Here is a 13,785-nt window from a genome sequence, read left to right as displayed (position 1 = left end):
AATAACACAAGTTACACTTAGGCTGAAGCTCATGAAACAACAGTTTGTGTTGTAGATGAATGAAAATTCCAATCCAAGCTGCACTGGTATTGCAGAAAATGTTAGTCCAGGAAAAGTTCCCCGAGAATTGAACTCTTCATTAGTGTAACAGACCTAGTATCATAACTGATAGCTAAATGCCAAAAAATAGTATTGGATGGGAAATCAATGCCAATTCCAAGCCTTTAGGGCTTTATTTCAGCCAGTAAATGCAGCACTGCAATCTACAGAAAGTACCCCAAAAATACCTACTTGGTACATAGGTATTGCATAAGCAAATGGATTAAATGGGAAATGGTTTTAAAGCTTTAAATATAAATTAGGTGGGAAAAAGAGTATCCATTTACAGAACAGATAACACATTTGGACTTAAGTTAGTCCATTAAAGAACTGCTTAAATTAGTCATGTTCTTAAATTAATGTATTTCCCTAGGTTTTTTAAGCTTTCAGTACAGAAGAGTTAATAAATTTCACATTTTCTTGCCCTTTGGTTTCCTTTAAATATTGAAGGACTTTGTCTCTGCTTACTTACTGTGTTTACTTTCCCAGTAGAAAGTGATCTTAAAATTTTACTGAAAGGAAAAATGTACAGATATGAGAGAATTCTGAGCTAGTGTAATTCGAGTACAGACATCCATCCACACAACACGAATACATCTGTCTCTGTGTATGTACAGGCATTTGGGTCTACTCTGAATAACAGATAATTTACCTTCTACCCCAAAAGAGGAACAAATCTGAGGAACCCTGGTTGTGTGGCTAATATTTAGTACTCAATTGTCAATACAATATCTTAAAATAATTACTAGCTTAATTTTTGGCTTAATTTATGCATCATTGCAGATACTGTTACCTAAAGGAGTGTGTAGAGCTCAGACAACTGATTGAGCTACGTAAGAACTTGGAAATATCCACACTGGTTCACAATTTTCCTACTTCCTCAGGTCACCCAGGAAAGCTGCTCTTTATTTCTAACTGAATACAATCCTACTCCTGCAAAATCAATCTTCTTGCTCAAACACTGTCACCTCCCAAAATTAGAAACAGATGAAGGAACACCAAAATGTATTCAGATTTCCGTGGATCAGATGGCTCCTGAAATTCTATTAGTCAGTGCTCGTGTATGGCCCTTTATTTGCTTATGTCATGAGGTATAAACCTCTATATTCTCAGCAGCACTAATTAACTAACATGTAAGTGATCTTGTTGGTAAAGTTCATTTATTTGTCTTCTTCCACTCACAATATTCTTGCTCTTATTCTTAATATCCTTAATATGTGAAGCCCACTAAAACACATTTGGGGCTTAAAATAGGAGAGAACTTTTATGTCTGATTGAATTGTTTGCAGAGCATTTCAATTGCATAATCAAATGCAATTATGGCTGGCTACATAAATTGTTCTGGTTTACAGGCCTGTGCCAATATTGCAACAGCAAAAACATTCTATGATATTCTAAGTAGGAGGTTTTCAAACAATATGTAGGTGAAACAGGTTATAACAATTTTCTCCAATACAGCAAAGAGATTGGCCTTGTATATTTCTCAGCTATTCAAAGGTGAATTATTCACAAAGGGATGGATTTGGATAGCTCAGAAAAATTAAATACATTTCCTGGAATCAATTAAAATACCCTAGAATATCTCTGTTTTCTGTGATTCATTTCAAATAAAGACCTGATCCTTGATGAGTAAGTATTTAACAGGGTTCACATTTCAAAGAGAAAGACAACATATTTCACTGACACTGTAAGACTGCTTCTTTTTGTGCAGAGAAAACCAACATAAACAGGGAGTAAAAAAAACCAGATTATTTTTATTACAATTTGTAATAGCTGAAATGAAGTTAACAGGCTTGTGTGATAGACTGGCATTTAAGAAAACAAAGAGAAACACCTAAGGAAGTTAAAACTGCTGGAGGCTGATGGGAGTTTTTTCTCCTGGCCAATAACTGGCCATTTCTGAGAACTGACAGTAGTTTTGACTATTGAAAAGTGAGCTCAACCTGTGAACACCACCTTAAGACCTAAGCCTGGTAATTTCTTTGACTCTGTTTCTGGCTGTGAAAGGTAACAGAGCTCCGGCTGGCCTCCCGTTCCCTACCCAGGCCATGTGGCCCAGGCAGGGGCTGGGCTGGGCCCAGCGGCTCCCGGCCGGGAGATGGGGCCTGCGGGGCTTGCCCCGGGCTCTGGCCGGGCCAGGCCGGTCCCTGGCTCGGCTGCAGTTTTTGCTGTGACTGAATTCACCAGAGACTGCTGAGTAAAGAGAGAAAAAGCTCTGGACCTGCGGCGGGCTGAGACAGTGACCACACTCTGCAGAGCAGCCACGAAGAATCTTCCATCACAGACAGCTCCAGCCGCTGCTCCGGCAGAGATCACAGAACCATCTACAAAGCCTGGGCAAGATTTTAACCCTTTCATTACCCAGATGAGACTTGCAGATTAATCATTTTTTTTCCAGAGAGAGAGAGAAGAGAGAGTGATCAACAGGTAAAGAGACAACATAAACTATCAAAGACAGTGAAGAAAAGAATTAAGCTTCAGATGGGGAGAGAAAAAAGGAGATGCTTTAATAAACTGAAATATTCTTTTCCTAAAACTATAGGGATGGACAAAAGTGTTCTGAAAAACTTTAATTCATGAAAGAGTATTTTGGTGGGAATAGAGTATTTCAAAGTGTGGATCTAAGCAAATGGTGAAGTAGTTGTGATCCTATGAGATGCTGGAACAGAAATGGAGAAGTGATAGTTGTTGAAAATTTGTGGCCCTTAAGAGGCAAAGAGAAAACTTCTGTTTCCAGAGATGCTCACAAAAACAGATGAAAAGAACTTTTGCCTTTGAATAACTCATCCTTAAAATGATACCAATAGACTCATGACCCATACCACACCTCAGAGTGGTGTGAAATGGGAGGAGAAAACTGATGGCAGTTTTCTGGGCGGCTGGCATCAGAGAAATAGAAAACCATAGGAAAATGGTTTTCTTGTGAAAAACTCCATAGATTAGCAGAAGAGAACTTATTTTTCTCTACAAAGACTGATGAAGAGACTGTAACAAAGTTGGGACCGTTTTAACCACCAAGGTATTTTTTATCTTTATGTTATCATGTGAACGAGAAAATGGTTGGGTAGTGGGGAAAAAGGGTTTCTGGAAGTTTTATTCTGGTTTCTTATTCTTGTAGTTTTGTTAATAAACTTTCTTTGTTCCTTTTAAGTTTTAAGCCTGTTTTGCTCTTGTTCTAATCCATATCTCACAGTAAGAAATAAGTAAGTTTTCTAGTGATTTTTTAGCTACTGCTTTAAAACCACAACAGCTTGGGAGAAAATAAACGACCTTTCAAAGCAAAAGACTACCTTTGCCTATTGCCTGATCATGAAAACTATGAAAAAACTCTAAAAGCTCCAAATATTTATCATTTGCATGTCAATACAAAGTAAATTCAGACATGGAAAATAACTTAAATATTAGTCTGAAATCTGCAATATTTAGAAACAATGTCACAGGAAATTTCATGGGGAGAACCAGGTTATTATTGCAACAGAAGAAAGCAGAATTCAAACTGTTTCTGCAGTGTTCATTATAAAATTAAAAATAATGGGTTTGGCTCTCTTTGAGGGTACAAGGAGAATAGTATAAGGTATTTAAGAGACAATCACTGAGTCTGTATGTAATAGAGTACAGTAAAAAATAAAGTCCAGTAAGTATAAAATCCTATCTTAAACCCAACATACAAGTTGCAACTGGGACTTCTCTCTATATATACTTTCATTCATTTTATGTGTTTAGATCATAGATTCCTCATGGTATGCAGCATGTACCTCTTTGGACACATGCTGCATACAGAGGAGCCACTATCTCATATCAAGCCCCATCTGTTATTGTGCTTTTTATTCCAAAACAGGCCTTGAAATGGTAATTACAAATAACATTGATCAGCAGTCTTATTTCTGCTAGAGTGAGATACTATGAAACTGGGGCCCTCACACTTCTGCAGTATACACAGGAATCGGTGACAATTTTGCTTCAGTGATCGAGATGAGCTGTCCTTCAGGGACATGTGTAGAGATGTATGTGCCCGTCCAAAATCTATTTCATAACTGATTATGCCAAATCAAATCAAATCACTATCTTTCCTTCTGTTCTAAAAAAAAGCAACCCTTCTCCTGCCTCCTCTTTTTACTGGGAAAAGGGCCAAGCCTGCTGGATGCACAGTGGTCTGCGGGAATGTGCCATTTCAAATCCCAGCTGAAAGGGGCACAGCCAGGTTGGCACATCAGTGCAAGGACAGGTGGTGCTGGGGAGTCGGGGAATGGAAGGATAGAGGCAGAGTATGTGCACCAAGCAGAGAGCTTTAGCTTGACACTGAAACAGCAGATGAAGCTGTGGCCTTGGACTAAGCCTCCATTTCCATTTTTACACCTTTAATGGTGAGACAAACACCTTCCAGCACACATTGCCATTCATTTATTCAACCTCACCCAACCCCCATATATTTATGGGCTATTCAACCATAGAAGGACTACAGAGCTCATCTAATGTGACCTCCTGGAAAACTTTGCATTTAACTTTCAAGAGAAGTCAGAGGAAAGACAAAGACCCCTTTATTTCATATTCTTAATGAAAGAGAGACCACACACTGTGTGGTAGATTGTTCTAAGAGCTAAATGATAAAAGGAGAGAGGAAAGGCTTCTTTGCTTCTGGTTTGAACTCACTTGGCTTTAACTTTCAAATACACACTTCTGAGGTACTGAAAATCCTTTATCAAAGATGTGTTTTCCAAAGAGATAATTATAGAGCTCATACTCATTAATATTATCCTCCTTAATCACAGCTGGGTTACTTCTTTGATCTATGACTTTGGCACATATTTTCCATGCTTTTGGACACAATAAATTCAAAACTCAGGAAGATCTATGTCCCAGTTATAAGATCTATCATTAGACAGAAAACATTCTGAATCCATGCATGCTCAGAATGATCTCACATTCAGTAGTCTTCCTTATCCATATGAGGTACATTTACGTTTTAGCAATAAGAACGATATGATTGAGGAAATTAACCTTACATACTAAGGTTAATAAAAGTAAAATTTAAAAAATAAGAACAGCACTTTATGTGTTCTTTTAATAATTATTATGTCAATATTATTGCTTGAGCAGTTTTTCCATCTTCTGTAGAAAAGCTCATCCCCTAACAATACTCTTAATTCAACAGAAATGATGAATAAAATGCAGATGATGTAAAAACTGGCCCAAAAATTCAAACTATTAATCCCTTTAATAAAGACAATCACTTTTATGTTTATGCATAATTTATGTTGTTGCATAAATTACTTGCATATTATTTTAAAATTTGTTACATATAAGTAATATTTTCAGTTCCAAGACTCTGTTCTATGTTGCTTCCCCTTGATTTCTTCAATTCACCTTTTCTTTCTCTTTCTGTGTGCAAAACACTGCTTTATTATTTAACCACAATTCAATAACTTAATCACTGCCAGTTTTGTTCCCTATTCACCTAATTTGGTAGGAAAGCACAAGCCAAGCTTTTGGCAACCCAGAGCAGGAAGGCCACGGGGCAAATGTAGCAGCATATTTTATAGGTCAAGGACATATTCAGTATTTCAGAACATTCCATTCAAGATTCAGCAAAAACTCCCATGAGCAATACACAGAGGTCTTTCTTTGGCAAGAACAAAGGGAACCACATAACTGTATTTATTCTCATTCTTTTTATCTTCCACAGAGAGTCTGTCAGCCCACCAGTAGGAAGTGAATGTAGATTTTCATTTGGTTGGGTTGTCACTATTACTGAGTTGAACCACAGTTCAGAGAATACTCCAGCAACATGTCAGTTTAACCACCTGCAGCTGGAATTAAGAATATTAGACTGTCTTATACAAGCAGTAGATAAGTTTCAGGTTTCAACAGCACCAACATTTTTGAGCTTCTTTCTGCTATTTTCTCTCATTTTCAATATCCTTTATAGAAAGTTATTTTGGGAACACTTCAAACATAAGTGAGTGGCTAACATTTGTAACCTTTGAACAAAGCATAGTCTCTGCAAGTCAGAAAGATGACCTTTAACTTGATATATTTAAGGAAGAGAGAAACTGCTTTGTCTTAATGCAAAACAATTAGAAAAAATAGTTTATAAATACTGCTATATTGCTCCAAAGTGGAAATCACTGAAAAGGAAAATGGTAGACAGAGCTTCACATAAACTGCTTCAGTTCCAGGAAAGGTCAAGTCAGAGACTAGACTAGACCAGACTTTCTCCTTTAGAACATAAATGAAAGTACATAATTCCTTAATAAACAGCAATTCCCTATAAACTAAGCAAATTACTACGTATCTAATTCCCTTTGTGGCATGACTGCTATCAAGGTTTTCACCTGTGTGTGTGTGTTTTTAAGCAACAGCTATGAATATGCAAAAAGAAGGTATTTTGCTACATAATTATCTAGAGTAAAAAGTATGAATTAGTTATCCAGAAGAATGGTATCTCTTACTTCAACCTCTGAAGAGAAACTCTGTTGTCTATGTCAGGAAATTAAGAAGAAAATACTTGCTCAAATACTAAAATAATTATTAAAAAAGGGAAAAAGAAGAACTCTGTAGAAACAGCTTGCTATAAGCATGGTTAGGAATTGCATTGCATCATTCCCTTTTCATTTCACCATTCCACCTAATTACAGCTCTTTTTCCCACACTGTCTTTCTCCATTTTCATACTGCAATGTTTCTCTACTCAACTTACTTTTGTAATAAAATATTAAAATGGGGAGACAAAATGGGAAAATAGTCTCAGTTTTTCCTCTGTGAAAGGAAAAAATAGGAACAAAAAAGGAGCAATTGGAAATAAAGAACTACAAAGTATTCAGATTTTAAAAATTTAAAATATCTTTAAGCTCCACTGTATTTTAAGGATTACTGGAAAGAACCCAAATATTCTGAAGAAGGGCTATGTGTAGCCATAATGATCAAGATGAAATTGAAACCATTAGTAGGGATTGTGTATGACAGTTTAAGAGACAGAAATGAATTGCCTCTCAGCATCTAATTGCTCTTTTTTCTTTTTTTTTAATTTAAAATTTAGAATCTCCATGTCTCTCTTGCTGCCCTAGAAAATAGCAATTCCTTCTAATTCCAGAGGAATCTAGAATTAATCTGTCTCTAAATTATTTTTTCTGCTTACAAGAATGAGAAGATTAGTCAGACAATACATACTTAGATATTTTATACATTAGAGGTAGATTTACCTTGTCACCTTCAGAGAAAGTCATTCCATCAATGGCCCTTTTCCAAGTAATCTCTGGGACAGGTTCTCCTTCTGCTTCACAGATGAGCGTTGCTTTCCCATTCTCAAATGTGGTTTCATTTTTGAGTTGTATTATTTGAGGCTGCACTGTTAAAAATACAAATTGCATTACTGATCCTGCACAAAGAATGTCATATCGAAATCTATCTTTAAAAACACTTTTTAAATTTTTTTTTTTAAATTTTTTTAAGGGTTAACTAAAGTTTAATTTTACTATCTATAAAAGCAATTAACTTTTTGGACCTCAAGTTGCACAGCAACCATTCCTGTATGCCCCGAGCTGGACATCCTTCTCCCTTTCTTGGGCAGGGTAGTATGGGTCCTAGCTGATCTGGCTTGGTGGCTGTGTTTGTGTGCTTTTTTCCCCTTAGGAACCAGCTACCCAGGAGCCTGTGGAGTCTCCCTCCCTGGAGATAACCAAAACCCAGACAGACTTGTCTCGAGATGTGTACTCCATCTGACTGTGGACTAGATGATCTCCAGAGGTGTTTTCCTATTTCAGGCATTCTTTGATTTTATAATAACACGTTTGTCTTCAAACGCATATTATTCAGGAAAAAAATACGAATTATTACCATTCTTTGATTTTGATCTTTAGCAATGTTTCACTGGCCTACATAAATTAGAGACTTTAACAAAATCCCCCAGCAATAAACACATTTCACTGGTATTAACACTATGGAGAACTGAAGAGTCCTGTGATACAAAGGTACTCATCCTTACTTACCAAGTAAACTGGTGGTAAGATACATTTAAAAAAATCCAGATATTGTTTGCATTCTTCAAATCATTCAACTTTATAGCCTCAATTACATAGCAGCTACATCTTTCAATCCACACTATACCTTATCAGGTTATTTATACATACAATATAATTTCTGGTTGCATGTGCATACTTTTACATTGAGGATTTATCTGTACAATATCACACAAGAACTCTATATTAGTACTGTGCATAGACTATTACTCTCTTCCATGACATTCAAGTATCTTCATTAAAATTTTTTTGGTCCTATATATTACCTCATATATAATGATTATTAAGTTTCTCTGAACCCATTTCTGTTACACATTGAAAAAGACACTCATCCCCGGAAAACCCAACATGTAATCCTTAAATAAGAATATGATTCAATATGTTTGCACCCAAAAGCAGTGAATGAAATTTACATGAGTGAATCAAAATTGGGCAGCTCTTAAGATTGATTTCATCAACTTTAAGTACATTTGTTGAAAGCAATGTATTTTCTAAACAGCTTTTCTGAGCTTGGCTTTTGAGGAAGCACTACTATAGCGCACTCCTTATGAAACAAAACAAAGAAATGTAATCTGTTTTCTAACGGGGTTACTGAAGCGTGTGCCATGCAGAAGAGCAATATTGGCTTATGTTCATGCACCAAAATGGGAAAGATAATCATTAAGGTTGGAATGAACACCAGGAGGGCTTCTTGACCAACCCCCTCATGAACACAGCATCAACAGACCCTGTTCATGTCAGATTGCTCAGGGATTTGTCTAGCACTATCTTAAAAATGTCAAGAACAGAGACTAGACAACCTTTCAGCAGCCTCTTGCAGTGCCTGGCTGTGCTGGTGAGGCTTCTTTTCCTTATGTCCAGTCTCCTGCTTCATTTATGACTCATTTATAAGCGTTGTCTCACAGATGCTACATTCAGCATCACGAAGAACAACAATAAAACCAGGTTCAAACTTGCTATCTGTAGGCATATAACCTACCTTTTATCCATTCCCTCCAGACAATTCTCAGTCTCACTTCTCATTCCTTTCCTCCATATTCATTCTGTTGCTTCTCTACTGTCTGTTCACCCTCGACTATTATGAGTAAGCTACTGTGTGTTTACTGCATAGAGATGAGAAACAAGTAGCATTTTACCTAAGGGAGCACTGAACTAATATCCTGCTTCATTAATATATAATCTATGGTGATTAAGATCATGTAAAGAAAGAAAATAGCCTGAATGATCAGGAATTCTTGAAAAGTCAACTGGATCCAGATTTACTGGATGTGGTAGAAGGTAGCAAGCAAATCATTACATCAACATCAATTTGACCAAGAAAATACAAAAATCTTGTGTGATACAAAAAGGGATGTCAGTGGAAGGATCTAAAAATCCCAACCAGAATTAGAGATAAAAGATAATTATGTTAAACTTCAAAAAAACTTCAGTTATTACTCTTACTTTCAGGATCATTCAAATGCCTATGAAATATTTCACCTTGGCACTCAGGCACTCTACTTCTATTGCCATATCACCTGGCTACAAACTAATCTGTTCTACCTTTTCATTCCTTTGATTTATCATCATCCCTGGTAAAAAGGAAAGAGCTACAGCAGACATAAAGCTTTTTTTTTTTTTTTTTTTTTTTTTCAGAAGGATCATACATAGTATTTCATGCCAAAAATTCTCAAAATTTACAATTATTTCCATCAAAATGAGTTTCCCATCTGGACAACATGACAAACAATGCAATTTGCTCAAGATGATGCATGTTCCAAAACACAAAAATAATTCTTAACCTTAGACTTATTCTGAATTCCTTTAAGACCTTCTTCAAATGGATCACTACCAGACAAAAAGTTTTAGCTTGACATTTTAGACAAGAGTACCTGACATTTAAAGGAATAAGCACTGATTAATCATCAAATATATCTAGCTGACAGTTATTACTTGGAAGAAGAGAGCTCATATGGGGAATATTATTTAATTAATTCATTTTTGTAGGTCACAACTCATAACTTACTATTGACTAGAAATTTTTACACTGTTTGAATACTTTTCAATGACATTTTGGACACTGAAAAATATTAAAATACATTTGTGTACATGTAAATAAAACTATTTGAAAATGCCAAGACTAGTATTGACAGAAATACTAAAACAGTCATTTCCCCCACCCTCCCACCCCCAATTTTTTAACTGTTCTTTCTAAATTGATAAGGTCATTCTCAAACTAAATTGATATTTGCTTTTTTGTATTCTAGAAAAATAAGAAGCAAAAAAAATAGAGAGCCTCGGAATGCAAATTTAGAAAACCTTCAGGGTTTTGCTGCTTTCTTCAGTCAAAAATTTTGAAATATAGATGTTATGATATAGTTGAAACAATTGTAAGCTAAATGACCTGGCTCAAATGAAAGAATGCTTGAATATAGAAAGGAGCTAAACTTCATTAAAATTATTTAAGGTAAGAAGCTATTATTACTAGACATGCACTGTTAAATACGAACAGAGTGATGATGCCAAATAAAGAAGCAACATTTATTTATGTTTGTTTTCTGAGCCAAGAAGGCTGGTTTTAAGTTTTCTACTACTTCCTCAGTAAACTAGTTTCTCTCAGATTCCTTCCTTGGACTATTTTGGATTTGTCTCATTGCTGTGTATGTACAGCCTCCCCATAAGGCTTTTGATGAACACAGCAGTCTGAGTACAACCAGTTTCTTGGAAAAGGTACACAATTTAATGAATTGAGTTTTACTCATACCTTAACAAAGAGTTTCATCAGATGTGGGAAGCAACACATATAAGCTGGAGATAATCCTGCTTATGTTTAATCAAAAGAATTATTTTTAATAGTTTGATATTGATACAAGCCTGGTTCTACTGGTGAGAGGCCTAGTGTGTGTCTGTATCGTTGCCTGATTAATGTCTTGATTAATATATGCCAGGAGGAATCATACCTTCCTGCTGTCCTCCTGCACAGACACATTTGAATCAGGTGGCAAAACTGCAACCCCGTCCTCATGGAAACTCCTGGTACAATTTGAACTTAAGGAAGATGCTAGAGCCCAACATGGAAATATCTAAGAAGGAGATTTCAGAAATTTGATTCTTTATATGGTACAGATTCACACATATACCAGAATGAAACGCTAACCTGACTTAGTGCACCATAAACTGACTCTCTCTTTTTGGATGGTATTATTGAAATATGTCAAAATACTATTACTACTTCACACTCAGAGGGGTGTAAGACTTGTCTTCTTGGAAAACTGCCATCACTGTCTTTACAGATTGAATATTTTTTATTTTAGAAAGTAGAAGTATTCCAAAAAGGTGAAGAAGTAATAAGGAAGAAAAAGGAATGCAGAAAACGTGAGCTTTTAACATTCCATCTGTGAGTTGTGCTTTGTGAAGCTGCAGTTGGTGGCCTTTATAATATCTGGGAGGAGCAGGTACACATAGCTCCACAGACAGATCCATGGGAGTCTCCTTCTAGAGGTATCAGTGAACTTAAAAGTTTCCACATATGTATAGAATAACATCTCATGACAAACAAAATGAACCACAAAAGGCATATTAAAACACATATAAATCTGCTTACTATGCCCCAAAAAATTTTATTAAGGTATGCTTCAGGCGCTGTAAAAAGGACAGCATTAAGATTGAAAATAAGGAAAAAATTTAGACAATGCCTCACCCCAATCTCAGAGGCACAATATGGCCTTTTTGGTTCCAAGATGAATGGATTTTGAAGGAATAAATTAACATAAAATTTTTATTTTTAGCATTTGGAATAAACTCAAGAGATATAAGATAGGAGAGGAGAGTTCCATAATATTTCTTCCTATCAGGCAGAAGACAAAAAATATATTAATAATAGCATATAGTTTCTCAATAAAAATTGCATTGAACACAGCTGAAAAAACTTTTCCACTATTCAGATTATAGTTAAAAAGGCATCAAGAAAAAAAAAATAGTATGTATTTAAACTATTTTTATTATATTTTTTGTATTATTATTATTATTTGTATTATTTATATTATATTTTTTGTATTAAGTACAAAGTGTCTTTTGTAATACTTTTTGAGATATCCCCTCATTTGATTTTTGTGAAGTCATTTGTCAGGACCCACTGAAATGCCAATGAAATATTTTCATAATAAAATATTAATCATACTGACCACACACTGATTATGTAGGGAAAACACTTATATAATGGAGAACTTCAAACTAACTTATGCTAGAACTCCCTCTAATGTTTTTTTTGTCAATTCTGATTAAAGAAATAATATTTTTTCTTTCTATGAAAATAAATTATGAAACATATAGATGTAGCTCTCTTTGGCCTAAGTACAGAAAGCAGAATACTTGTTGAAAAGCTCAGCTCTAAGCATCATCAAATTGTATAACCTCACATTTGAGAGATAAAGATGTAGAAATAAGCAACTAGAGTAAAAAAAAATGAAAATCTTAGGAATATAAATACTATTTATATCAAGCATGAATATATCTTTAATTAAAGCTAACTTTTTTCATTTAGTCTAATTATATTTTTTATTCTAATATAAATGAAGACTACTGCCATCACCTTGGAGAAGGAATGATGAACAAATGAATGTTTCCTTTGGAGAAAGTAAGAAGATGTAGGAAGCTTCAACATGAAGGAATGAAGAAATGAAGGAATTTATTGACTTTTCTCAAATCAACAAGCAGTTTATTTAAGAACATAACTTAAATATTTTTGGAAATTTTTTTGGGTTGTCCATAGATGTAAAAATGTGCTATTTCTTAAGTGAAAATGATAATTTAGATGTATCTAAACGCACATATTTATAAACATGGCTAGATACTACCTAAAAAAAAATAAAAGAAAAAATAGAGTGGAACATTGTAAGTGGAAGAGATAGCTACCAAATAGAGATAAATACAAAAAACACACTTTTAAAGAATTCATGGATAAGCACCTATAATTTCAAGCTGTTCAGCAGTAGACATAAATGAATATGAATTAAAAACCTTAGCACAAATTCCAAGTATTAATCAAGATGAGATCTTTTAGGTAGTAATTGCTAATGACACAGAAAAGAGCTATGGCAGATAAGAGGGTGACAGACAGAGATAATCAAATCATATCAAGAAAGACTGAGACAGATTTTTTTCTCTCTTTAGAACAAAGTACTAATGCAGATGAACTGGGGAGGGCAGGGTATGTGCCTATAGGTTTCCACACATATATCAGAGCTGCAGAAAAACTGTCAGAGTAAGGATTTTATATCAGAATTAGTCTTTTTAGCATTGATACTGAAAATAAGCCCCAAAGTTAAACTAAAGAATCCAGGTCATGCATGGAAACTAAATATGTAGCTATTGCATGGCACTCAGATGGGCACGTCTATCCAAAAGTCCTACATTCTAGAAAGTTTAAGTGCTGAATTCTATAATGTTACTATTATTTTTATTGCATTATGGTTATATTACTGTTATTACGAGTTTTCACACTGCCAGACCCATGTTGTAGAAACAGTATTCGTTGCCCTAAGGAGTTTGCATTGTAAATTAAAATTAAAGATTGCAGACATATGAGACTAATAAGCTAATGAAGTGGGAGAGAAAAATGCAATTTAATAGGTCAATTTAACATAAACTGGTTGTTTGTGTACTATTTAGCTATAATAAACAGCCATCTGCCT

General features: G+C 35.0%; 1 protein-coding gene across 1 annotated transcript in view; it reads right to left on the bottom strand.

The window, feature by feature from the left end:
- Positions 1–13,785, bottom strand: part of NCAM2 (neural cell adhesion molecule 2) — a 291,248-nt gene that overhangs the window by 106,571 nt on the left and 170,892 nt on the right. Inside the window, exon 8 of the mRNA XM_005524057.3 lies at positions 7,298–7,443. Within this exon, the coding sequence (XP_005524114.2) occupies positions 7,298–7,443 (146 nt within the window). The remainder of the gene's footprint in view (positions 1–7,297; positions 7,444–13,785) is intronic.

The sequence above is a fragment of the Pseudopodoces humilis genome, chromosome 2 (assembly GCF_049639895.1).
Source record: "Pseudopodoces humilis isolate 2021_Gansu_Grassland_sample_001 chromosome 2, ASM4963989v1, whole genome shotgun sequence".
NCBI classification, from domain to species: domain Eukaryota; kingdom Metazoa; phylum Chordata; class Aves; order Passeriformes; family Paridae; genus Pseudopodoces; species Pseudopodoces humilis.
Note: the sequence above shows the minus strand (reverse complement) of the source record. Positions and strands in the feature narration are given on the sequence as shown.